This window comes from Tiliqua scincoides, unplaced genomic scaffold, assembly GCF_035046505.1.
Source record: "Tiliqua scincoides isolate rTilSci1 unplaced genomic scaffold, rTilSci1.hap2 HAP2_SCAFFOLD_94, whole genome shotgun sequence".
NCBI classification, from domain to species: Eukaryota; Metazoa; Chordata; class Lepidosauria; order Squamata; family Scincidae; genus Tiliqua; species Tiliqua scincoides.
In genome coordinates, this window is record NW_027101674.1 from 1 (window position 1) to 27,667 (window position 27,667).

The window sequence follows — 27,667 nt, forward strand, 5'->3', positions numbered from 1 at the left end:
TGCCTCTTACGACATCCTTGAGTGGGTGATGATCTTACGACATCTTTGAGTGGGTCAAAAGACATCCACTCAAATTGAGTGGTGGGAGAATTAGACCAGACAAAAGATATTTCTTTAATATTTTAAAATACTTCATATAAAGAGATATTGATATTTAATATTTCAAACCATTTTAATATTGCTTTGCCCAGTGTGTCGTTAATCTGTGAAACTCCTCGCCACAGGATGTGGTGATGGCATCTGGCCTAGACGCCCTCACAAAGGGGATTGTACAGATTTCTGGAGGAAAAGTCCATCGCAGGTGACAAGCCACAACGGTTAAGTGCAACCTCCTGGTTTGAGAAGGAGGCCGTCTCTGAATGCCAGGTGCAAGGAGGGCACCAGGATGCAGGTCTCTTGTGGTCTCGTGTGCTCCCTGTGTGGGCCACCGGGAGAGACAGGAAGCTGGACTAGATGGGCCTTTGGCCTGATCCAGCAGGGCTTATGATGTTATAGGTCTTCCCTGACGAATACCCTTATGCCTGTCTAGTGACAATATTAAAGTGGCTTCCTGCTGAGTCTGCCCCTTGGTCTGTATTGTCCAGTATGACTGGACACTGACTGGCAGCAACTCTCCAGGCTTTCAGAAGGGGGTCTTTCCAGGCCCGCCTGGAGCTAACAAGGATTTGACTACTTGTAAACAAACCTCTCGTAAACCAACAAAATGTGTGCGTTTGGGTTTACAGTTGCTTCAGTTCCCTGGATAAGACTGTACCAGATCCGGTCTCTCTTCCTCTACCCCGTCTAGCTAGCAGCCTCAACAACTTTCCTTCCTTCTCCTGCAGACGACGAGAAGATCCTGGTCGAGCCAGCATGCGGAGCTGCTTTGGCCTCCGTCTACAGCGGAGTGGCCCGCCAACTGCAAGCGGAGGGCAAGCTCAGCCCCCGGCTGGACTCCCTGGTGGTGATCGTCTGCGGTGGCAACAACATCACCTTGGCACAGCTGCAGCACCTGAAGGAGCAGCTGGGCATCCCGGACTGTGTGCCCACCTAGGCTGGAGGGGTGGCGGCTTCAGGGAGCTCCAGTCCTGGCTGCCGAGTACAGCGAACGGAAAGGAGCTCAGGGCGCCGCATGTGCGACAGTCCAATTGTGTCAGAAAACCAGCTCAGCAGAACTCACCCTTGAGCCACCGGAACCCTTCCCACTCCCACCTTCAGGGTCACATACTGGTGGGTGAACTGGGGAAGCCTTGCTCTCTCAAGACTTGACTGGATCCCCAGAGCTGCTCAGAGGCCCTACACAAGGTCTTCGAGTGCCCGAGGCAGAATGCCAAATGACACCCCCTCATGCCCAGAGGTACACCAGCTGCTGCCACCCCTCCAAATCCTTAGAGTCAACAAGGACTGGTGAGGTATGGAGGGCGTGCTCTAGCCTACCATTCTTCTGTCCTCCACACTTCCTCTTCCAAGTGGAAAACCAGGGAGACGCTCTAGCCCACTATTCGTCTCTCCTCCACACTTCCTCATCTAAGAATTGGAAAACCAGGGAGACGCTCTAGCCCACCATTCTCCTCTCCTCCACACCTCCTCTTCTGCTCTGTTCTCTTCTTCCTTTTCAAATCTGAGGAGCGAGCAAAAGAGGATAAATGCTGGATGCAGGAGAAGTAGCAGGATGTGGGTTCCTCCATCACTAGTCTCCTGCCTAAGGCAGCCCTCGTGCACAGGCCAGCCTGCCCCTAACCACTTAAACTGTCAGGAACAGAAACCCCACTTTCAACCCAGCAAGGACACTGACCGTACCCATGGACTGATCTCCCCTGAGGAGAGGCAAGGGCACAGGGCTTTTTAACCTCTCGCCTCCCAGTGTGGCTCCGTGAGCCACTTTCAACAAGTTCTCCCCTTAAACACCTCTTTGTCATTCCCACGGGCAGCTAATGGGGTGGACGCTGGAGAGGTCTCCTCCAAAGCCTGCTGGTCTTAAGACGTTCACGTTTTGGATGATGGATGATGTTTTTAAAAACCTGCCGAGCTAGTGGTTTTACTGTATATGTTTATGACTGCATCTCGTACCAAATGGCTCTGTAAGCCAGGATGGGAACTTGGGTTTGGAGAGTGGGGTTTAAGACAAACACACACAGTCTCCTCTTATGAGCTCCCTGGAAGAAAGATGCAGGGGGGGGGGGGTTAAAACCTTAAGCTTTATCTAAGAAGATCCTTAAGGGGGGGTTACAGAACAGAGAACATTTTAACCCAGGAAGAAAAACGCCACAAGGGAAGACAAGTTATCCTAGAGATTTATAGGAAATCAAATCAAAATGCTCCACGATCACACAAGAGACAGGCATCCCTTCATACAACTAGACTGTGCTCCCCCAGACCTTTGGCTCAGGGAAAGAGTGGCACGGGGTGAAAGAGGGCAATTGCTCTCCAGAGTGGCTCAAGGCCCCCCCACCCCGACCAAATAGTGCCCCATCCTGACCCAGTGTAACACCAACTGTTGCTTCCACCACTCTTGCTCTTCCTCCTCCCTGGACTGGAAGAAGAAACAGGGAACGGAACCGAAGAGGAAGGGTGAAGGAGTGTCTCTGACACTCTAGCCCACCTCTCTGCTCTGCACTTCCAATCCATTCCCTGCTTCCTTTTCCAAACCGGGAAGTGGAAGGATGAAGAGCAGTAGAGGTGGTGGATAGAAAGGCAGGCACCTCCAATCTATCACCTGGGAGGACTCGTATCACTTGGTCTCATGAGCCAGAAGGTCCTGAGAATCGCCAAGTGGAATTCGGTTTGGCTACGCTTCCCTTCGAACCTGCTCTAGGAAGTCACCAAAGGAGCCCCTAAACCCGCAACCCGTTCCTCCTACATCAGCCTGAAGCTGCTGGCAGGATCCACATTAGGGATGGAGATATTCCTTCCCTAATCCACAAGCTACATATAGCCCTAGTAAGTCACTGCAGGCAACAGTTATTTCTAAAGAGACCAGTGTGTCTCTTTAGAATTCTGGTATGGAATTCACTCCAGTTCAAAAACCCAGACCTGGAGAGCCAGGATCCTCTCTGACCTAGAAGTGCTCCCTGTTGACCTCAGATGCACTGCTCCTGGAAAGGCACTCTGTGCATGCTCAACAGAACCCTATTCACAATTAAGCCCTAGGGCACAGCACGGTCTGCAGACAGGGCCACCCCCCAAGGCAAAAGAACGAGTAGGCTGTTTGGCTTTCCCTTTTGTCCCTGGGAATTATGTTCTATCTGACTAGCTAAGCTAAGGCTCTTCAGAGTGAGACAGGAAGGGGCTGAAAACTGAGACATCCTTGCCCTATACAGACACACTGGTTTGGCAGTTCTGGCTTTCAACCCTGGGCATTGTACAATCTGTGTGTGTGTTCGGGATCCCCGGACGGATTCAGACGTTCCCTAGAGAAGCCCTGACACTTCAGCCAACCTGAAAGCGCTTTTAAGTTCACGGCACACCTGTGTCCAAATCTTTGGTCTATTTCAGGGGTGCTCAATAGGTGGATCGCGATCTACCGGTAGATCGCGAGGCAAAATGGGTAGATCGCGGAGCCCTGTCTCTCCAAACTGTTAATGTCAGTTTCATCTAGTGACTAGACGAAACTGACATATTTAGCTGACACTAAACTGACACTGAAACTGACACTTTAGCTGCTCTTCAGGCATGCAGCAACAAAACTGACGAAACTGACTAGACTCCAGCAGGGGCTCCATACATTAAAGGGGGTGTCTGTCAGACGCTTCCTTCCCCCCCTGGTAGATCTCCGGGCCTTGCTGGGTTTCAAAGTAGCTCTCGAGCCAAAAAAGTGTGAGCACCCCTGGTCTATTTCAATCAAGGAAGGATTCCCTCTGACCAGGATTCCCTAGGAAGATCGTGAAGGTCTCATTTCCAGACAATCACGGAAGAGGGGAGTCTATCCAAGGATGTGAAGATCCTCCAGGCAAGAAACCGGTTCAAGATCTTGAATCTGCCGGAGATACTCCTGAAATTCCTCTGATTCCAAAAGGTAGCAAAAGCAGGAAAAAGTAGGGGCCAGAGAGGGAATCGTTTGCCCCCTGGATGTATTGAGCTTGCGCAGTACACCCAACCACAACTAAGAAAAAAACAAAATTCTACAACATACATGGATTTTGCCACCTGGGCATACTTTCTTCTCATTCTACGCCTGCAATCCTGACCCACACATTCCTGAGAATAAGCCCCATTGAACAAAATAAGGCTTACTTCTTTATAGACCTGGTTAGGATTATGCCCTGCATCACTTGATTCTGCCATAATTTGGCATAACTCAGGCTAGCACTGCCAGGGGCAAGGAGCGGCATGAAGTTTGCTCGGTCATCCCCGTTAATACCCCAGCTCTTATTCAGCCTTCTGTCTCTCTGGCTTCTGTGACTTCAGTATACGTCTGTCCACTCACTTTCCAAGCATATCTTCTCAGTCAATAAGGACTAGAAACTTGATTTTTTTTAAATGAAAGGAAAAAAAAAAGATCATTTGAGATTCTCAGGTGGCCAGTCTTGCTTCTTCTGTATGTTTTCTTTTTAAAAACATACACCTAATCCTGATCGTACCTATAAAAAAAATCTCACCCATCCGAAAACAAAACTTAGGCATTCCTGATTCCTTCAGCAGCAGGTGCAACGCGACACCGCAATAGCCAGGATCAAACACTTGGAGCCTCGCATAATGGGAATTCTCAACCCCAGTGGACCTGGATGGGGGAGAATTTCCAAAGGTCAGGTTGACCCATGTGCAGCATATCGTTGTAGGGAGAAGTGCTCCACTGGAAGGGAGGGAGGTCGTCCCACGTGGGACCGCTGGTGGCAACAAAACTGTAGCGCTGGGCCATCTTAAAGGATGTGACCTGAGGAAAAGAGGAACAAAAATAGTGTCACCAAAACACATACATGGGAGGCACTCTTGCTCAGAGGTGCAGTGGGCCCTAGTTATCCATAGGACATCGAGTCCATGACTCCCCATGGATACCAAAATCTGCGGATGCTGAAATCTGCAGGGGGAGTGGCAGGGTCTCTGCGCCACAATAACATACTTGGGAGGCCACTCCAGGCCTTCCAGCGGTTGCGCCGACCTCCCAGCTTCCTCAGAAGGCCGCCCAGATGCAGCCAGAAGCTACTTTGGGTTCACGTCAGCAACTTCTGGTCATAAGAACGTAAGAAGAGCCCCACTGGATCAGGCCATAGGCCCATCGAGTCCAGCTTCCTGTATCACACAGCGGCCCACCAAATGCCCCAGGGATTCATATTGCCCCATATGCCATCACTGGGGGGCTTAAGAACATAAGAACAGCCCCGCTGCATCAGGCCAAAGGCCCATCTAGTCCAGCTTCCTGTATCTCACAGCGGCCCACCAAATGCCCCAGGGAGCACACCAGATAACAAGACCTGCAAGGCATTCTGGGAATTGTAGTTAAGAACCTAAGAACAGCCCCACTGGATCAGGCCATAGGCCCATCTAGTCCAGCTTCCTGTATCTCACAGCGGCCCACCAAATGCCCCAGGGAGCACACCACATAACAAGAGACCTCATCCTGGTGCCCTCCCTTGCATCTGACATTCTGACATAGCCCATTTCTAAAACCAGGAGGTTGCACATGCACATCATGGCTTGTAACCCGTAATGGATTTTCCCTCCAGAAACTTGTCCAATCCCCTTTTAAAGGCGTCCAGGCCAGACGCCATCACCACATCCTGTGGCAAGGAGTTCCACAGACCAACCACACGCTGAGTAAAGAAATATTTTGTTTTGTCTGTTCTGACTCTCCCGACACTCAATTTTAGCGGATGTCCCCTGGTTCTGGTCCCATCCAGGAGGTGTTCCTAAGGTGCGGGAAGGCTGCACACAACCCCCTACACATCAGAATACCTCCCGGAAGCGAGTGGAAGTCGCCGGCACGAACTGGCTTCTGCTCACATCTGGGAAGCCCTCTGAGGAATGGGCTCAGCCTCCGCAGATGCTCAGATCCACAGAGGCCGCATCCACAGATAAGGAGAGCACACTATACAGCACAGGCCTTGCACATAGACGTCTTCCTGTTCCATCCCTTTGTCAGGTAGGACTGGGAAAGACCCTTCCCTGCATAAAACCCCCCAAAACTGGTGTCAGTCTGTGTAGATGATACAGGCTTAGCCAGACCAACAATTGGACTCAGTCGGAGAAAACCACAGGACCAAAGAAACAGACATGGACAGAAGCCTCTCCCACCCCACTCTCTCTAAATCTATCAACACGGAAAACCACGGCTGGTCCCTTCGCTTTGCCGAAATCCTCCCTGCCTTTCGGCAAAGACTCCAGACGCAACCCCAGCTGTTCCTCGAATTGCACAGTCCCTTCACCTTCATGTCGGTGCCTCCATGCGGCCTCTGGCGCAGGGCCCCAAAAGGGTATGTGCCATTGGCGGGGTTGAGGTCCGAGCGGGCAGAAATGGCGTTTTCCCCATTCTGCGGCGGGTCACAGCGTTGGCACTGGGACAACGGGTCCTTTGGGAAGTTGTTGTACCTGTGTGGAGGGAAGGAAGAGGCGATCAGTGCTGCTTTGGGACCACAGTGCACAGTTCTGGTTGCCCCCTTCTCAAAAAGGAGATGCTAGAGTTGGAAAAAGGGCAGCTGAGACCATCGAGGGAATGGAGAACCTTTCCTACAAGGAAAGACAGTGGCATTTGGGGCACCTCCATTTATGGTGTAGTGGTTTGGGAGAAGATCCAGGACCTGGAAGATCCAGGTTCAAATCCCTACTCAGCCACGAAGTTTCCTGAGTGACCAGGGCCCAGTGTAATGGAAGATCAGAAGATAATCAGGTGGATGATGTGGTGTTGACAGCGATTCCATGTTTTGACAGCTGGTTGACAGCTCTGGGAAGGGCAGGGCTGGCTCCACAGCTGTAATCAATCAAGGCCAATGGGACTTTGATGGACACCTGAGCTTCATTTGACCTTGATGGGACTTTGAATGGACATGGACAGAAGAGATGGCTCAGCTGAGCCTAATTTGGACTTAACAAGGTAGCTCACAGCTGAGTTGCATTTTGGATGATGAGACATCCAAGGATAAAAGGCAGCTTCAGAAGGACCAAAGGCTACCCTGACCCAGAGGGAGACGCTTCCTGACCCAGAGGAGACCTGACCTGGCTTACCTGGACTTTGGACTTGGACTGTGACCCGGCATATTGACTTTGGACTGTGAGTTGGCAATCTGCATTTATTGGACTGGGACCTGACTCTGACTTTTGCTTGCTGCACTTGTGAGTTTAACAAGGGAAACTAATCAGCCTTAAGCAGGCACAAGGCCCAGTGGGGAGGAGCTGTGGCAAGACAGCCAGTCACTCTCAGCTTCACCTACCATGCAGGGATGTTGTGAGGACAAAAAAAGCAGGGGAGGAATCATGTACTCCACCCTGAGCCCCTTGGAGGAAGGGTGGTATAAAAATGTGAAATATAATAAATAAGGTGGTCGTGGGGGGATAAAATGAAGCCTAATAAAATTATGCATGGAAGTGGAGAGAGGAAAATTGCTCTCCCTCTCTCAAGTTACTAGACCTCAAGGCCTTGCAGTGAAACGGAGCAGCAGGAGGACAGACAGGGAAAGGGCTTCTTCACACACCCTATAATACACAAATGGAATTCATGGCTTCAGGACGCAACAATGGCCATTAGGGTTGAGCGAATTATACTGGCATTACACTGATCACAGTTATATTTTAGCATGTGGGTAAGTAGCTACACGGGTTCTCCATTCTTAACAACACATTCTCATACAGTCGCTCCTTCTCACTTCTGGGGAAGGAAAGCTACTCAGAGAGAGAGCTAGTGACCTTACCAAAAGAGTTGATCTAACTACTAAGCAAGCAGTGACCCTGCTCATACCTCCTACTCAGATGCGCAGCTCCAGCTAGCACCCCCCCGGGTTCTAAAAGCAGATGTTCTCAGACAGCTGCCAACCTCCAGAGGGTGCCACCCGCAAGCGACTGACCTCATGAGTCGGATCATAGAGTCCATGTCCTGGACAAGAGTCTGGTTGCGCCGGAAGATCTCGGCCCGGGGGTTCTTGTCGTAGGTGAACCAGTCGCCATACTTCTGCACCAGCTGAGGAAGACCGCTAGCATTGAAGATTTGTCTGAAGTACCTGGGTGCAGAGAAATAGCCAGTCAGATATATTTGGGGGGTTGTTGTGACCAGTTCATTCCCACCTCCATGTATTCATCCATCTCACTATTCTTCTACTTCCTGCTCCTGGGATTTGAAGCAGAAGAAGGCAACAGAGGAAGAGAGGAGAGTGTCTGCCACTCTAGCCCACTCCTCTTCTGCTCCATTCCTGCCTTTCTTTTCAAATCCAGGGAGCAGGAGGAGAATAGCAGAGATGGTGGGCTGCTGGGAAAAGGGCAGTATTTGGAACACTATATCAGGTATCAGGAGATCTCAGGCCAACCCTTGTGTTGTCCATGCCATTCTATACAAGACCAGAGTTGGGAGGATTGCAACTCAGGCTCAAGCACAGCACAGACACCCTATCTGCCGAACCACACTGGATATTCTCTCGAACGCCATTAATTTATTTCATCAGCATCTTCGACGGTGGTCAAGAGAGCATCTTTCTCCTACGGAACTCTAGGCAGTGTACATGATGGTTCCCAAGCAGTCTCTCATCCAGGCCCTGACCAGTCCCAGACCTGCTTAGGCTCAACAAGGCTGCACATGCCCTGGACCATTCATACATCCCGTGGGCCCTCTTTATCCAAGGGCTAGGCACCCGCAGGGTTTAGCATCTGTGGATGTCAAGCCTGCAGCTTGAGGGCTTCAGAGGACCTCCTGGACGTGACCAGAAGTCACATCCGGGAGGCTTCTGAGGATGCCAGGAGGTTGCACGTGACCTCCAGAGGACCCGGCGTGGCTTACAGGCGAGTCCCTGCAGTGCCACAACCCTGGCCTCAGTGAATTTAATTACCTGCAGAATTCAGTGTCCACGGAGGGCCCTGGAATGCTTGCAGATATCAAGGGTCCACTATACATGGACAGGCCCACCATATTGTACCAGGAGCCAGATTCTTGGTCCTCAGTACAGCAAACACTGACCAGCAGCAGCTTGGTCTCCAAGGTTTCAGGCAGGAGACTGACTCAGTCCTACTGGGAGATGCTGCCAGGGATGGAATGGGGCAGATTGCTCCTGCCACACTCTGCTCCCGAGTGATATCCCTTTCCCTCTTGGACCGAGTCAGAGGGACCCTGGGGAATAGCAGGAGAAGCAACGGCAAGAGTGAAAGGGAATTCTTACGGCAGATTGTAGCTCGCCCAGTAACCCTGTTGGTACAGCAGTTCCGACTTGTCATCGGCGATCGTCATTCCCCTGGAGAGATGGCAAGAAAAGCAGGGGAAAGGATTCAAGATCCAGGGCCGGGTTGCGGTTTCAAACCAGCTGGGACACTCAGAAAACCCCCTGTCCGAGGGAAGGTCTAATCCCCTAAAGATGGAAGTTGTGGCAAGATCTTGGAGCTCACGGACAGGCAGACAAGTGTCAGGCTGTGTGTGCAGGAATCGTTCTGCAAATGTGGCGAGCTGCCTGGACCACAAGCTGGAGCATCTCTCAAGCCCGGATTCCCAGATACTGGAATGGCTCCTTGAATTTTGGTCAACCACTGATTCTCCTAAACAGGAAGGGTGATAAAGAATTCCTGTTCAGGCTGGGCAAGGGCTGCCCCCCCACCAGCTGTGGTTTTCAAGGTGTTGTCCAGTCTTGTGGGCTCTGTGAGATACAAGAGATACAAGATACGAGAGCCAGGGTGGTGTAGTGGTTTGGGAGGTGCACTTAGACCTGGAAGATCCAGGTTCGAATCCCCCCTCAGCCATGAAGCTTCCTGGGTGACCTTGGGCCAGTCACTTTCTCTCAGCCTCACCTACCTCACAGGGTGGTTGTGAGGACAAAAGGAGGGGAGCAGCTGTGAGGGCAAAAGGAGGGGAGCAGCTGTGAGGGCAAAAGGAGGGGAGCAGCTGTGAGGGCAAAAGGAGGGGAGTGCCCTGAGCTCTTTGGAAGAAGGGCGGTATAAAAATGTGAAAAATAAAATAAAATAAATAAATAAGAAGCTGGACCAGATGGTCTTTGGCCTGATCCAGCAGGACTTTTCTGATGTTCTTAATCTCATGCTTGATGGTTCAGAACACCAACTGGGGGTTCTACAGGAAATGAATCCTACCAGAGCATTTGGCCTTGGAGGGGCCCGAATGGAGGGGTGCTTTGGAGAGGTGCTTTGGCCAAGTTCCCAGCCTGCCAGTAGGCAGGAAAAGGAGCTTTGGTTGCCCTGCTTGGCCACCACTTCCGCCCACCAGGGCTCTTTAGAAGGGGGGTATCATGCTGCAGGTAGCGGATCAAGGTGGGGCCCAGCTCTTGACACACCGAAGGCCATCGGCTTACGGGATCTGTTCCAGGACGGTGAGCACGCCGTTCTGAACACCGGGCTTGCCTGGGGCGAATGCCTTGTAGTCCACAATCATCCACTGGTTGTTGTACCTGTGTGGGAGAGGGGGGGTTTCACCATCAGAGAACATCCAGGAAGGGCAACGGATATGAATCAGTGGTCAGCCCCTGGCAGCTCTTGGATTAAACCTGGCCCGGGGATGTGCTCTCTGGAGCCCAGATCGAAAACACAGCATGGATTGGCCAGCAAGGTGTGGATATGACAGCAATCAGGACAGAGCCGCCCAATCTAGGAAATAATAGAACTATAAACACCCAAAGTGAAACTAACTGCTATTCCTCAAGAGCCAGGTTGGTATACTGGCTTGGGAGTAGGACTGAGACCTGGAAGATCCAGGTTCAAATCCCTGCTCAGCCACAAAGCTCCCTGGGTGACCTTGGGCCAGTCTCTCTCTCTCTCTCTCTCTCTCTCTCTCTCTCTCTGCCTTACCTAACTCACAAGGTTGTGGTGAGGACCCAAGGAGGGAAGGAACCGGGTATACCACCCTGAGCTCCTTGGAGGAAAGATGGCAGAAGAATGTGAACAAATAAAAATAAATAAGAAGCTGTAGCAAGGCCACATCAGGGGTTGAGCAAAGGGCCAAGGGCCTGTGTGGGGGCCCAAACAGCTGACCCTTTGAAGGAAGAGGGGATGCTGCAGGAAGCCTTTCCTACCAGTCAAACTTACTGGGGGATGGAGCTGGCAACAGTGGCTGCCCTCCTCCTTCATCACGTGGTGTCATTTTGAACAACCAGGTGTCCGACCCCTGCATCACAGAACGCTAGAGCCAAAAGGGACAATGGAGGTCATCTAGTCCACCCTCCCTGCATCAAATTGGCCCTGCCCCTTCTGTCTATAGTTTCCTTTCTTACAGCCGGAGCCCAAAAGGCCTGACTTTGCAGAGACACACAGGCCACTCACGTGCCGCTGTTGAACTTCTGGAAGACGAGTGCCCACTGCATCCCGTTCTGCGCCAGTCGGTTGGCCACGATGTTACGTAGCCACTCCATGACGCTCCCCTCTGGCTGGATGTACTTCCACAGGGCGCTGTTGCTGTTCCCAATGGTGGTTTCCAGAGCCACCTGCAGGGGGAGCAAGTGATCCCACTCTCAGCTGGGGGGAAAAAAGGGTTACAGACACCGGAGCCCTATCCTATTCCCTACCCTAGCCCACTTTGTTCCCCCTCTGTTTTCTGAATTCATAGAGGGGGAGGCAGATTGGCAAAAAGAGGAGAGCAGAGGGCACCCCCACATCGATCCCACACCTGAGGTGAACACCTCAGTGGGCCTCATGGATGGGCCGGCCCTGACCAAGGCACTTCCCAAAGTCTCAAGCACCAATTTAATGTTGCAGAACCTGGGTCCTTCTGCACGCAATCTCCAGCACCCTTGGCTATCCAAAAATCTCTTGCTCCCCCAAACAACTCTGGGCTTGCTCCTGTGGTGCCCCCATGCCCGGAACTGCCTCCCCAAACACCACCTCTCTTGCTGCCTTCAGATTCCGCCTCAAGACCCAGGAAGCATATGGGATATTCCCTCCAGCCCCTGCTGTGATCCCTACATTAGGGCTTAGGGGCAAAGGGCTCCCACCCCATCCAGATCAGCACAGAAAGGGAAACCAGGACAGGCACCCACTCACCAAACCACTACTCAAGATGTAGAAGTCATCTCCGGAGTAGATGCTGCCCGGATAGGAGGAGAAAGCCTGGGTATGGCCAGGGATCGTGGTGGTACCTGTGGAGACCAACCACAAACATCCATCAGTAACTCTTTAGCCAGTGGACAGTCTGTCTATTGGTTGGCAACCTTCAGTCTTGAAAGACTATGGTATAAGCCTACAGCACCCGGTATTCCCAGACGGTCTCCCATCCAAGTACTAACCAGGCCTGACCCTGCTTAGCTTCCGAGATCAGACAAGATCGGGAGATAGTGTTCAATAAAGGGAGATGGATGGCAACCTTCAGTCTCGAAAGACTATGGTAGAAGCCTACAGCACCCGGTATTCCCTGGCGGTCTCTCATCCAAGTACTAACCAGGCCTGACCCTGCTTAGCTTCCGAGATCAGACAAGATCGGGAGATAGTGTCCAGTACAGGGAGATGGTTGGCAACCTTCAGTCTCAAAGACTATGGTGTAAGCCTACAGCACCCGGTATTCTCAGGTGGTCTCCCATCCAAGTACTAACCAGGCCTGACCCTGCTTAGCTTCCGAGATCAGATGAGATCGGGCATGTGCAGGGTAACAGTTGCTGCATACAGTCTGTCTAAGTGCAGAGGAAATGGCAACAGTGACGGTCTCCACTGAAAAAGTTGTTCTGTTGCTCTACCCACCAGCAAAATGGTTTCTTGCAGGGGCTTCTGGGAAAAAAGCCAATTTGCAGGTGGACGGGTGCACCTGGAGCAGACAATGGCAGCAGGGGATAAGCTATTACCACCACCCCTTCCTCTTCCTCTGTCCTCCCACCCATCTGTCTTCTCTTCCTGCTCCTGCGATATGAAAAGAAAGAGGGGGGTGGAGTAAAGAAGGACATGCAGAGGAAAGGAGAGAGGTAGGCTAGAGTGTCAGACACTCTACGGTCTCCCACACTTCCTCTTCTGCTCTGCTACCCTGTTTCCTTTCAAATCCAGGGACCGGGAAGTAGAGGAACAGTGAGATGGATGAGTAGATGGGGAAGTGGGCAAGAACGGGCCATGCAATTTCCCAAATGTATATAGCATTGGAGAAGTTCCAAGGCCACCACTCTCCTCTCCTCCACACCCCCTCTTCTGTCCTCTTCTCCCTTTTCAAATCCAGGAAGCAAAAAGAGGAAGACAGCAACAGACACAATGGCTGATGTGGGGGACCAGCAGCATTCAGGATCAGTCTTGGGCCAGTCCAGTGTGAGTTCCAGCTATTATTTATTATTATTACTACTGGAATCCCAGTATGGATTCCAATTTCCTCCTGGGCAATGACGCCTTTCTGCTAAACAAAGGAGAGGGCGTGGCTTGTTTAACCCCCCTCCCACTTCCTCAGCAATTAAGGATCTTTGACCCTGTCAGGCAAGGAACATCAGCTCCCCATCAGACCCTGTGTTCCACCCCATTCCTGTTTCCTGTGACTCACTTCCTTCCGACATCCGGAACGGCAAGGTATACTTTTTGAGAATGCGAAGCATGGCTCGATAGTTGTTCCAGGTGTCATGGGAAACCAGGAGGTCCGTGTTGCCGGGCAGAAGTTTGATCAAGGCCGAACACGACCCTGAACCCAGGACATGCGGCTTTTGGGATTTGTTGAAGGCCGCTTCCAGGTCTTCGAGATCGCCCCCCATCTGGAAGAGACTGGAGGACAACCAAAGCCATCAGTCACATGGTTAAGGAGTTCCCTGGATTGTCCCTGGGTTATGTCAGAAGGCCAGATGCAAGGGAGGGCACCAGGATGAGGTCTCTTGTTATCTGGTGTGCTCCCTGGGGCACTTGGTGGGCCGCTGTGAGATCCAGGAAGCTGGACTAGATGGGCCTATGGCCTGATCCAATGGGGCTGTTCTTATGTTCTTAAACTACAATTCCCAGGAGGCCTTGCAGGTCTTCTTGTTATCTGGTGTGCTCCCTGGGGCATTTGGTGGGCCGCTGTGAGATACAGGAAGCTGGACTAGATGGGCCTATGGCCTGATCCGGTGGAGCTGTTCTTATGTTCTTAACTACAATTCCCAGGAAGCCTTGTAGGTCTCTTGTTATCTGGTGTGCTCCCTGGGGCATTTGGTGGGCTGCTGTGAGATACAGGAAGCTGGACTAGATGGGCCTATGGCCTGATCCAGTGGGGCTGTTCTTATGTTCTTATGTCATGTGTGCAGCTGGAAATTTCCCTCCCTCCTTCCCTGTTTCCCTCTCATGGATGATGAAAGGATACTCACAGGAAACCAAAAGGGGAGATGGAAAATTTGCCTGTAGGAAAGGCCACCTGTCCGTTGTAACCATCCTCAAGGCCCTTCAGCTGCAGCAGCACAAGTCGTACCTGGAAATTCAGGCAGGAACACGCATGTTACACAGAAGCTGCCTTACCCCATTGGTTTATTAGTCCACTTACAGCCCAATCCTATGCATGTCTACTCAGAAGGGAAGTCCCACTGAGTTCAGTGGGGCTAACTCCCAGGTAAGCATGCATTGGATCGCAGACTTGGCATGTTGGATACTGACTGACAGCAGGCTTTCAGATCACCATCTTTATTTATTTAAAGAACTGATATCCTGCCCTTCCCCAATGAGAGCAATCAAGGCAGCTGACATTAAAAGAAAACTAAAATGAAACAAGCCCCAATGGATCGCACAAACAGTTAAATCTGCATTTAATTAAAACACCAGTCAGGTATCAAATGCCACCCTAAATAAAAAGGCCCACCGAAAGGTCTACAAGGAGGGAGCCTTTTATTAAGAGCCTGGAGTTCTTAATTCCAGGGGGAGGGAATTCCACAATGGGGGTGCCACCACTGAGAAGGCCCTCCCATCATCCCCCTCACCTCTGCCAAAGGCAGCATGGATTAAAAAAAAAACCCTCTGATGACCTCAGAGGATGGGTCAGGTTATATGGAATCTTTCCCAGCTGCAGCTGGAGACACCAGGGATCAAACCGGACAACTGCTGAGTGCAAGGCACCACTGAGCCTTCCTAGAATCACTCGCAGACCCAGACATTAGAAGTGGCAGAGGACCCCTTACAGGGCTGAACCAAGATGCCCAGGATAGAAAAGTCAAGCTGCAGCTAGGTTCGGATGAGCTGGTGTAACAGGGTATCTGGTGGGCTGCAAATCATGGGTGTCTTTGGTTTGATCATGCCTCTGCCATGAGCTCACAAGGTGGCCTAAGTCAAGCCACTCCCTCTGAACCTCAATCTTCCCCTGCAATATGGGGATAATCATACTGATTTGCTGTAAGGATTATTATTATTATTATTATTATTATTATTATTAACTTTATTTCTACCCCGCCTTTCTCCCCGGAGGGACTCAAGGCAGCTTACAACAAAGTTAAAACAAATTAAAAACATAATTTAAAAACAAATAAAAGCATATTAACAACATATCACAAAAACAGTGGTCAGATAAAAGTAGTCAGGTAAAAAGAGCATAGAGCAGCAAATCATAAAAGAATCAGGCCTGTAACCAGGTATTTAAAAAGATATTAAAAGATTTTGAAAAAGATGTTAAAAAAGGCCGAGAACTCAGAAGGCCTGTCTAAACAGAAGGGTCTTCAGGCCTCACTGAAAAGTCTCAAGAGAGGGAGCCATTCTTAAGTCAAGGGGAAGGGAATTCCATAGCGTTGGTGCCACTACTGAGAAGGCCCTATTTCTTCCCGCTGCCCCACGTACCTCCCTAGGTGGCTGTACTTGTAAAAAGGCCTTCTCTGATTACCTAAGAGGATTATGCCTAGATGGGAGCTTAGAAAGTACTCTACCAATTAACTATTACATTTTTTTTACCCTGAAAAGGAAAAAGAGGCACCTTCCAAAATGGTGCCCTCTTCTATTTAGCAGGGGGAGAGCAAGTGTCCCTCTTCATCTAGCATGGCATCTTTTCCAGTGTCTCTTCTATATTTTTTTTTTTTAAGATTGTAAGCCCTTTGTGGACAGGGAACCATTTGATTTATTTTACTGTGTGAACTGCTTTGTGAGCGACTCCTGTGGAAAAGTGGTATATAAATAAATAATGATTAAGAACATTTGTATACCACTTTTCCACAGGAGTCGCTCACAAAGCAGTTCACATAGTAAAATAAATCAAATGGTTCCCTGTCCACAAAGGGCTTACAATCTAAACATATATATATATATATAGAAGAGACATATCGTTACTTGCAGATTATCACACAAACCCACAACAAAATCCTCCTGCTGAAACGGACAGGAAAGGCTCAGAAGCAGTGTCCGTGCTTTGATGAGCCACCCAAAGGCTTGAACCTGTGCCATTGTTACACTGAAACGCACATGACAGAATTGATTGTTGCTGGATATGATAGCTGAGCTTTCATGAGAGCTGATGTATCCTGGTGTTTGACAGCAATTTCTCAAGAGCCTGGGGACCGACCCATAGAAACCCACCCCCACCCCACTGTGACACTGAACCCAGCTTCTTCTGCACATTGAGACTCGGAGCAAAGGAGTCTCACACCTGGTGCCAATAGGGATTGTCTCCCTGCGTCTCGATCTGCTGCTCCATCCACGCCAGGTTGGCTTCGATGTAGCTCTTGAGCTTCTGGCAATAGTCGGTCTGGTATTTGAAGGGGCCGCAGTAGCCCATCATGGTGTTCATCCACTGCATGTAGATGAGCTGGAAGGCACAAAAGAGGACCAAGAAAATCAGGAGGCGGCAGAAGAACACCAGCTGCCGGTGCAGGACCCTACTGAAAAAAAATCCATGCAGACGGCCCATTCATGAGGGCAACTGAGAAAGATGCCTCAGGTGGTGGATTGGATACACCACTTTTGTCTGCCCCCTTCACTGCTGCTGCTCCTGTTCCCTGAACTCAGAAAAAAAAGGGGAATGGAGCGCAAAAGGAAGTGTGGAAAGTGATGGGATAGAGTGTCTCTGACTTCTTATATCTTAAGACACTCTAGCCAGCCACTCTCCTCTCCTTCACACTTCCTTGTGTGTTCCATTCCCTTTTTCCTCCCAGGGAGTAGGAGGAGGGGTGACAATGGGTGGTGGCTGGTGCACCACTGGGGGGGGGAGCGCAGTTTTTGCTTGTTCTTGCTTCCACCCGCACCTCCATCGGGCCCAGCATCAGAAAGTCCACAAGCAAGGTAAGAAGGTGGGCTAGAAAAGCATCTCTTGCCTCCACACTTCCTCTTCCACTCTGTTCCCTTTTAATCAACACTGAGCAAATGGCAGTCTGCACATGTTCAGAGGCTACCCCACGTTTCTCTGAGTTCCATAAGCTCCAGCATTAAAAGGATGTTGCCGGACACCCCCTTGCCTCAGGTTGAACCCTGAGTTCTCTAAAGTGAGGAGGAAGAAGAGGCTTAAATGAACCTGACAGGATGGAGGTTGGGGGAAATGAAGCAAGCCAGAGCAGAGAAACAGCCCAGCCACATTCAGCTCTCTCAACCATGCACTCTGACACCTACCTGATCCGTTACTGCAGCTTCAGCCAGCCCGGCTGCATAGGCTTGGAAACTGTCATTGTGTTTGGCATTGGTGACCACCTCTAGAACGGCCCACCTGGGGGAGAGAGAGAGGAAGGAGAGTGAGGAGAAGCCCAGGGCTGAAATGCCATGGCTCTTAGCACACAAATATCCCTCCTGGCAATCTACCATCCCTCCTGCTCAGCCCTCCACCACCTCCTGCTTAAATCCTGTCATGTTTCACAGCCATGTCAAGTTTCTAGTCCTCAGCATGAGCGCTTCCAACTTCCCTGCGCAAACTGCAAGCCTCCCCTGTGGTTTACAACCTCTTTCAGTCCTCCTTTACGGCCTTCAGCTAGCAATGTCTGGAACAGTCTTTTGCAAAACACAACCCATCCCTTTTAACCAAGTTTTCTCGAATTACCCCATTGTCATCTCTCCACTGTCCTTTGTCAGACCTTGACCTCCCTCTCTAGGCCTTGCTTGTCCAGGCCCTTTTATGGCAGATCCTAAGATACCTGGCTGACTCTGGCCATCCGGCATTATTTGTTCTTCTCCCGGGAGAAGACATTCAACCTTGCACATTAGAGTGTCCCACAGAGGTCCCTCTGTCATGGGGGAAAGTCTGAGGGAAGGAGAAGCTTCTTGGTCAAGAGACTCACAGGTCTTACTTAAGGGTCTTAAGTAAGCCAGTTCCTCTGCTGCCTCAGTCCTCCCCATTTGTAATATGGGGATAACATCACTTCATTGGCAGGGTTGTTGCAGGGCAAACATTAAGACAGTAACATGTTGCAGGCATGCTGCGATCATCCAAAAATGCCGCAGCTCAGCTCTGACTTGATTTTTCCTACAGAGTTAGATTGCAGCTGTCTTTAGGACACCCACACAGAAATTCGGGTGCAGGAAGTAATAGACAGTTGGGATCGAGCCAGGACACTCTCCACCCTACTGGAGATTTCCTCCTTCCTGCCAAGGAAATGACCATTTGGCAATAAGAAAACGTCACATCCAAAATTTGTAAAATGCAATTGAGGAAGAACGAGACCAAATGGCATTGGGAAGGAATTCTGGATGACCAGGGTGGTTGGGCCAGATGCGCTAGGGGAACCTCCCGCTTCAGGCAGGGGGTTGGACTAGATGACCTTGTGGACCCCTTCTAACTCCATGATTCTTACCGGTCAATGAAACTGGAGCAACTTGAGAGTGGGGCAGGAAGGAAGCTTATCAAGGACACCCCCCTACCCTTTGCGCAAAGTTCAGTACAGTGGTCAACCTGCTTCCCTGCCCCAAAGGACTTATTGCAATCTTATGCGTGTCTACTCAGAATTCAGTCCCATTATAGTCAATGGGGCTTACTTCCAGGTAAGTACAGATAGAATATATATTCCAGCACTTGCTTAAGTGGCAGAAAAGAAGCCGAGAACCAGATTGACTCGATGTTGGCCTGAAGTTCAACCAGAGCGTGTAGAACCAGTTTTTCCATTCTTATGTTCCAGGATAAGACTTGGGGCATGGGGAAAAAAATAGTTGTGGGAAATCGTGTCACATAAATTCTCCAGGATGCCCCAGGATGTATTCCTAGAAAGTTATCATGTGGCGAACCAACAAAGGCCTCTGGCTGGCACTCTAAGGCTTTGATGCTACACACACATGCTTGCCTGGGAGAAAATCCCATTGAACTCAATGGGATTGACATCTCACCAACTCTGTGAATTACCATTGTCTGGGTAATCATTATGGGATTATGATGCAAGGAGACCATCCTACACTGGGAGGAAGTCCTCCCCTACCTGGGAGGAAGTCCCATTCAACTGAAGAGGGCTTACTTCTCAGTTTACATGAGAGGGGCTGACCTGTGGGAGACACTGTGCTATAGCTAGAAGCCCTCTTTAGCTAGACCAGTGTTCTTCAACCTTGGGGTCCCGACCCCAATAGGATCATGAAACCTATGCATCCTCCTATGAGCTTACTCAGGAATAAATCCCACCCTGGGGAAGCTGGCTCCCAGCTGGAGTGTTCACCTGGCAGGATTGGACCCTTCCCCTTTGGAGCTTAGGGCCCAAGCCTATGCATGTCTGCTCAGAAGTAAGTCCATTATAGTCAATGGGGCTTCCTCTCAGGTAAGTGCGGATAGGATTGTAGCCTAAGAGCCCAATCCTATGCACGTCTACTCAGAGGTAAGCTCCACTATGGGTTTTACTATGCATGTCTGCTCAGAAGTAAGTCCATTATAGTCAATGGGGCTTCCTCTCAGGTAAGTGTGGGTAGAATTGCAGCTTAAAAGCCCAATCCTATGCATGTCTACTCAGAAGTAAGCTCCATTATAGTCAATGGGTCTTACTCCCGGGTAAGTGTGGGTAGGGTTGTAGCCTCAGAGCCCAATCCTATGCACGTCTACTCAGAAGTAAGCCCCATTCTAGTCCACGGGGCTTCCTCCCAAGTCAGTGCGGCTAGGCTGGCAGCCTTACTCGGGAGTAAATGCCACCCTGGGGAGGGGCCGGCTCGCAGCCTGAGCGTTCCCCTGGCAGGATCGGGGCCCCACCGACCTACCCGGTTTCCTGGATGCCCTCGGTGAGGTTGGCTGCGGCGATGGCCGCGGGGGTCCCAGGTGTGCGCGATCCAGGGCTTCCCGGAGACGGGATCCAGCAGCACCGAGGAGCTGCGGGTGGGCTCCGATCCCGGGCCGGGGAAGGGCGGCGGGGAGGGGGCGGCGGGCAGCAGGCAGAGCAGCAGCAGCGCGACCCCCCGGGGCAGAGCCATGGCCGAGGCTGGCCCAGCTCCGGCTCTCACGTGAGCGCTGATGCCGCCGGAGGAGGAGCCCGGCTCCGCGGAGCCTCCCCCGGCAGCCAGCCGGCCGCTGTGCCCGCTCCGGCCCCCGGAGGGAGCCCTGCCCCGCTGGCTGCGCGCAGCTGGGCTGGAAGTCCCCGGGAAGGAGGCTCAGGCTGCCTTCCCTACCACACTTAGCTGGGAGTAAGCCCCCTCGACTCTAGTGGGGCTTACTTCTGAGTAGACACGCCTAGGAGGGGGCTGGGGAAGTCACTACTCCCTAGGAAGGAGGCTCAAACTGCCACCCCCCAGCCACGCTTAGCTGGGAGTAAGCCCCCTCGACTCTAGTGGGCTTACTTCTGAGTAGACACACCTAGGAGGGGGCTGGGGAAGTCAGTACTCCCTAGCAAGGAGGCTCAAGCTGCCACCCCCCAGCCACACTTAGCTGGGAGTAAGCCCCCTCGACTCTAGTGGGGCTTACTTCTGAGTAGACACGCCTAGGAGGGGGCTGGGGAAGTCACTATTCCCTAGGAAGGAGGCTCAGGCTGCCACCCCCCCAGCCGCACTTACCTGGGAGTAAGCCCCCTTGACGCTAGTGGGGCTTACTTCTGAGTAGACACACCTAGGAGGCGGCTGGGGAAGTCACTACGCCCTAGGAAGGAGGCTCAGGCTGCCACCACCACCACCCCAGCCACACTTACCTGGGAGTAAGCCCCATTGACTCTAGTGGAACTTACTTCTGAGTAGACATGCCTAGGTTTGGCTGCAAGGCTGAAAATTCCATGCCCACTTACCTGGGAGTAAGTCCTATCGACTCTAGTGGAATTTACAGCTAATCCTGTCTACTCATAAGTAAGTTCCATCAGTCTCCTCTCCTCTGTATTTTTTTTCCTGCTTCTTTTCTTAAACTCTTAGAGCAAGAGGTGGGAGAGGTGAGCAGAAGAGCCCTGCTGGATCAGACCCAAGGCCCATCTAGTCCAGCATCCTGTTGATATCAATATGTCCAGCTCACAATATGGAAATATCCCAAGATGCCCAGTTCACCCATAAGGCTCTTCTCTGACCAAAAAGCTATCCCTCTCAGAGAACCAGTTAACTGTGGTATGGGCCTCCAAGGGTGAACAGAAAGGTCATAGATAAGAGCAATCAACAAATGAGGATAAAAAGGTTAGGGTAAAAGGGATGAGTCAGAGTACCAAACCCCCTCTAACTGTATCTATCTGCTATCTCTGTAAACAAACTGCCGATGTGTATTGAATTGCCATCCTCAGATCAACATCCTGTACTGATAACATGCCAAATGTTGTTTTGGGTGTCTGCCTGTATGTTATTTTCCCCTGCATATTTTTTCTCTCTTTGTGTTGTCTTGTCCCCCTCCCCTATCGGAAAGACCCTATAAAACCCACATCATTGTAATCCTTCGGGGTCCTCCGACGTGTGTGTGGAGGTCCCGTTTGCAAACGAGTAAATGTTAAGAAGTCCTTTGAATTCTCCTGTTGCCTGTTGATTGCCTCTCCAAAAATCCAAAGAACTCTGTGTGTGTGTGTGTGTGTGTGTGTGTGTGTGTGTGTGTGTTCATTTGGGGTCACTGTGTTTCCCAAGATGACCCACCAGTTGCCTCTGGGTAGCCCACAAGCAGGAGAAAAATAAAAAGGCATCTTTCTTTCCATGGTTCATCTTTCATGGTTCATCTGCCACCAGTTTACACAGATACCACTATTGAACCCAAAGGCCGTCAAGACTAGAAGCCAGTCATAGACCGGGTTTCTGCAACTTGGTCCAATCCCCTTTCAAAGTCATCCAAGCCGGTGGCCATTGCCACATCTTGTGGCAAGGAATTCCACAGGCCAACAGTGCACCATGTTAAGAGCCCTTCCTCTTTTAAAATTTTAAATCTCTAGCCAATCAGGTTCATTGGCCGACTCCTAGTTCTGGTATTGTCAGAGAAGTCGATCAGCCTCTCTTTCTCCCATCTTTCCAGAAGTTTAGTTCATGTTCTTCCTCCCGGCCTTCCTTCTTCCCAGATTCCCTTCTCAAAAATATCAGTGTGGTACTGGCTACTTTCCCAATGGCACGGAGACCAATTTAAAGCATAACTTGTGCATGCTGGGGTTCTTAAGAGCTCTTCCACAACCTCATCCCTTCTGTAGGACTTGGGTTCATCAGAGTCCCTCCCTGGGGAAAGTCAGGCCAGGCAAGGTCTCTACCTATGTTTTCTATAGCAAAGATGGATTATTTTCCTGAAGTTTGTGTTAATTCTTGTTTGGGCACAAAAGAGTCACCTGGTGCGAGAGCTCTTTGCGTCACCCCCATGATGGACCTCCTCCCATACTGTCGAAGCTGGGTGTTCCAGGCCATTCTGCCACTGTCGTCTTGTGTGGCTCAGCCCTGCCAAGGCGCCTCAAAACCAGCATTCTGTCTCCAACAGCGCGGCTGATCAGATACCTCTGGGAAAGTCGCAAAAGCAGCACGAATGGTACAGGCCCTGGCATGCTCCCACATGAGGGCATTGGAGCGGCATGCTGGCCTGGTTCTTGCCCTTAAATCACTTGCAGAGAAACTGTTTTGGTAAAGGAGTGCTGGTGTCACCAGGTAGCTTGCCAAGGCTGCACTCAGAGACCCTTCCTTGATTTTGCCACAGACCATTTTTTTGGACCTCTGGAGCAGTCAAGAGGCCTGGCCTGTTTTCAGGAAAACTCATTGACCTTCCCTAGGCCTTTGCAATGTGAACCTGACACCCGGGTGACTGAGTTCAGTGATGCTCCACGCTGAGCATGTGATTCCAGAGGGGCAATTTAACGAGAGGCTGTGTTGACCCCTTAATCCCTTAAAGCTCTTATGTCACCAGACAGGTAACAGGTTCCTCCAGCTCTTATCCCATCAGGGTGGATGGGTGATATACAGGGAAGAGATAGGACCAGGTTTTGGGGAGCAGTAGCCTAGCTCCCCCTTTCTGTGCATGTGGGGTGTGGTGCTTGAATGAAGGGGGGGCTTAGTCCTCTCATTTTTGTGCTGCCCCCTCCTTAGCGATTGTTCTTGGAAGTCTGCAGAGGAGGAGGCATGGTTTGTGATCTGACTGCAGACTGTGATCTGGGATCAGGCTTGTGGATTTCATAGAGTTGGAAGGTCTTTGAAGGCCATCTAGTCCAACCCTCAATTTCATGCTCAGTCTCCTTTCTTGGAAGGATACGGGGGGGGGGGGAAGATGTGTAGCTGCAAAATGAATCAAAGGTTTGCTGGAGGGGGGGTGGCTTTCAGCCAAAGGGGGGGCAGCAGGATTGATGGTGCTTGTCTGTTCTACTGAGGCAGGGAGTTCCAGGGACACTTTGGAAGTTGGCAGGGTGCACTTCCAAAGCCTTCCCTTGCGGACTGAAGTGTTACAGATCAAGAAGAATTTTGCTACCTCATTGGCAATTTGCATGGACCAAGGAATGCTACTGTTAAGGGTTGACCTCTGGTCAGTTTTCTACTTTGTTGTCTTCTCTTGGGCTCCGTAGCTTAAAAAAAAAATAAAAAGAGGAAAAGTCACTAGGGGCACATGCTCACCTGATATTGTCTACTGGTCCTGTACTGAGCACTGACTAGCAGCAATAGTCACTCTCTTGGGTTTCAAAAAAGCGTCCTCCTCACCTATACCTGAATCAGGCCCGTAGCCAGAGGTGGGGGGGGCAACTATTTTTTCAAGGGGGGCAATGATGTCAGGTATCTATACTGGTGGGCAAAATGAAAGGATAAATCTGGAGCAACATCAAATACCCAAAACTCCCCCAAATTTCATGAAAAGAAAATAATGTGTTTTTTTTTGTTTTTTTTTTTGTGAAAGATGCATTCATTAGCTGTCAAGCAATGTAACAATAATTTGCATAGAATAAATGCATCTCTGCATGCCATGGAAAATGTATTGCCTACATAGAAATGACACGCAACATATCCTTTCATTTACACACCAGTGCAATACACAGGCCTGCAACCCTGCAAAAGTAAAACATATCACTGTGACGCAGGTAGTATTTACTTGTATTGAAAGTGCCTATTTAACACCTATTTAACACCTATATGGCACCTATCTAACACCTATATAATGCCTATCTAGTTCTTATGCAACACCTATCTAACACCTGTATAGCACCTAACACCTATATAGTGCCTATCTAGTTCTTATGCAACACTTATCTAGCACCTATATAGCGCCTATCTAACACCTATAGAGCCCCTATTTAATACCTATCTAGCACCTATCTAGCTCCTATCTAGCGCCTATATAGCACCTAACACCTATATAGGGCCTATCTAGCACCTAACACCTATATAGGGCCTATCTAGCACCTATATAATGCCTATCTAGGTATTATGCAACACTTATCTAGCACCTATATAGTGCCTATATAGCACCTATATAGCACCTATATAGCACTTAACCAATATAGGGCCTATCTAGCACCTATATAATGCCTATCTAGTGCCTATATAACAGCTATCTAGCACCTGTATAGCGCCTTTCTAGCACCTATGTAGCGCCTAACACCTACATAACACCTATTTCACGCCTATATAGTGCCTATTTAACACCTATCCAGTGCCTATCTAGCACCTGACACCTGTACAGCACCTATATAATGCCTAACAACTATATAGCACCTATTTAACACCTATATAGCGCTTGTCCAGCACCTATCTAATGCCTATCTAGTGCCGATTTCACACCTATCTAGCACCTATATAGCGCCTATCTAGCCCCTATCTAGTACCTATATAGTGCCTATCTAGCCCCTATCTAGCACCTATATAGCGCCTATCTAGCCCCTATCTAGCACCTACATAACACCTATCTAATGCCTATATAGCGCCTATACATCTATATAGCACCTATCTAGCACCTATCTAAACACCTATATAGTGCCTATCTAGTACCTATCTAGTACCTATATAGTGCCCATATAATGCCTATCTAACACCTATATAGCGCCTATTTAACACCTATATAGTGCCTGTCTAGCACCTATATAACATTTGTCGATGACACATTGCTGATGCATTGATATATACTAAAATAAAATTTATTTACTTTACATAAAAACAACAGGAAAATATGCTAGTCAAATACAGTCCCGTCAGTCATTGGAACACCAGTTTTTTTTACAATATTCATTACTTTTAAAAAGCAAAGTACAGAAGATTTGAATGTATGGAATCTACCTGGTTGAGCTGAATCCTCCCAGCTTTCTGAGAGTTGAATCTCCTTAGAACCAGGGGTGGATCCAGTGTCTGTATTTGGGAGGGGGCCATGAGCACTGCCTTCAGAGCCCAGGTCAACCAGGCAGGTAGACCTGGGCTCTCGACTTGAAGCCCAGGTCTACCAGCTGGGTAGACCTGGGCTCCTGCTTGAGCTTATCACCTCTGTGGCCATTTGCTTTCTGTGCACAAAAAATGTTGCAGAAAGGGCTTCAAATCACCCCCAACTGACGCCAGAATAGATAAAGAGATTTTGAAAAAATGCTGGGGGGGGGGGCAAACTGCTGGCTCAGGGGGGCAAAGCCGCCCCTGCCCCCCACCCCCAGCTACGGCCCTGACCTGAATATGTTGGGTGTTGAGCTTGGGACTTGAGCTTCAGAGCGCGATACCATAGTCTTTCGAGACTGAAGGTTGCCAATACAAAAAAGAGCTTGGGACCCGCTGCCTGCAAAATGGGTGGTCTGTGCAGGAACCATAGTCCCTTCCAAGGGGTAGTGGTACAGCATGTGCATGGGGGTCAGCCCCATAGCTATAGATCTGGTGTAACATGACAGGCGCATGTGTCCGTAGTCAGCCACATGTGGAATATAATGTGACATCTAGAAGTTGTCATGTGGTCTTGGTATACAGCATCCTCTGTAAACAGACTGTGTAGTGCACTCTCTCTCTGTCTCTCTCTCTCTGGGATATCCCTGGGGGTCCAAATATCAAAAGCTCACTGTCAGGTATGTTGGGCCTAACACTTTTGGCTATAAATAATAATTTAATGGCAACAGTTAACTAGAATTTGGTTGGGGTGGGTGGGTGGTTGTCTCTATTGCAGTGTTATATATTAGTTTAAAATTAAATTGTATTAAATACTTGACAGTCAGTTACTTGGCTGCTCAACCAATGCTTCCAAATCACCCTTTTGGAGCACATTCTTCTAGGTTTACTCAGAAGTAAGTCTTATGTTGGGTCCTGGGTCCCCTTTTCGACCCTGGTCCTGGGTGCAAATTACGCCCTTTGCCCCCCTCTCCACATGGACCCTGCAATTAGATCTTGGAGACTCCAGTCCCGAGTCCAATCGCGGGAGAGCTGGCAACCTGAAGAGTAAGAACATCAGAAGAGCCCAGCTGGATCGGGCCAAAGGCCCATCTAGTCCAGCTTCCTGCATCTCACAGTGGCCCACCAGATGCCTCAGGGGGCACACAAGACCACAAGAAACCTGCAACCTGATGCCCTCCCTTGCACCTGGCATTCAGAGGCAGCTTACTTCTAAAAGCAGGGGGTTGCACATACCCAGCATGGCTTGTAACCTGTGATGGACTTTTCCTCCAGGAATCTGCCCAATCCCCTTTGACGGATACCATCACCACATCCTGTGGCAAGGAGTTCCACAGGTGCGTAGGTCGACTTCTACATAAGTTTATGGGCTAGGACAGGGGTGTCCAAACTTTTTGGCAGGAGGGCCACATCATCTCTCCAACACTGTGTTGGGGGCCGGAGGGGGGGAATTTACATTTCAAATTTGAATAAATTTAAATAAATGAATATATTAGAGATTGAACTTATATGAATGAATAAAGGGGCTTGCAATAGTTCAAGGTCTATAAAAGGCCTTGCACAAAGCAAGGCCAGCCTTTCCTTTGCAGTTGCTGCTGCATCACAGATGTGAAACAGCAAGCAGTGGAGGGAGCCCTCCACAGCTCACACGAGAGGTGGAACAGTTGACTTGAGAGCTGAGAGCAGTTGCATCAGGCCAGCGTGGGCTCCGGCAAGTCTCCGGAGGGCCAGAGGCTCATTGGAAACTGGGGGCTCCCTGAGGGTCGGATTGGGAGTGCTCAAGGGCCGCAAGTGGCCCCAGGGCCGGGGTTTGGGCACACCTCGGCTAGGATCTGGCTGCTATTCTATGCGCACAGACCCTGGGGATGGGGGGGGGGAGCTTCTTTGTGAGTCAATGACTGCCCATCAGAATGAATGAATGAATGAGATCGTGAAGACTCACGGGGGCTGGGATTTTTCCCTGGGTAGGGCTGGGCAGGGGAGCTCCTATGGGTGCCCAAATAGAACCCTTGTCCCTTTAAGCGACAGGCGAGCAGGCAAGAGGGCTGAGCTAGCCAGGGAGGGCGGAGTTGTGGCTTTGCTG

The 27,667-nt window shown here is 50.3% G+C and overlaps 1 protein-coding gene and 1 pseudogene across 1 annotated transcript; both read right to left on the reverse strand.

Annotated features, from left to right (window-relative positions):
* Positions 1–7: 7 nt before the first annotated feature.
* PLBD2 (phospholipase B domain containing 2) lies at positions 8–20,309 on the reverse strand. Its single transcript, XM_066611126.1, is given in 13 exon segments — positions 8–4,852; positions 6,342–6,504; positions 7,974–8,126; positions 9,273–9,344; positions 10,407–10,502; positions 11,371–11,531; positions 12,088–12,182; positions 13,553–13,767; positions 14,340–14,440; positions 16,589–16,747; positions 17,545–17,638; positions 20,092–20,141; positions 20,143–20,309. Coding segments are annotated over 13 exon segments (1,686 nt in total). The 5' UTR covers positions 20,302–20,309; the 3' UTR covers positions 8–4,684.
* LOC136636147 (5S ribosomal RNA) lies at positions 12,584–12,703 on the reverse strand (annotated as a pseudogene).
* Positions 20,310–27,667: the final 7,358 nt, after the last annotated feature.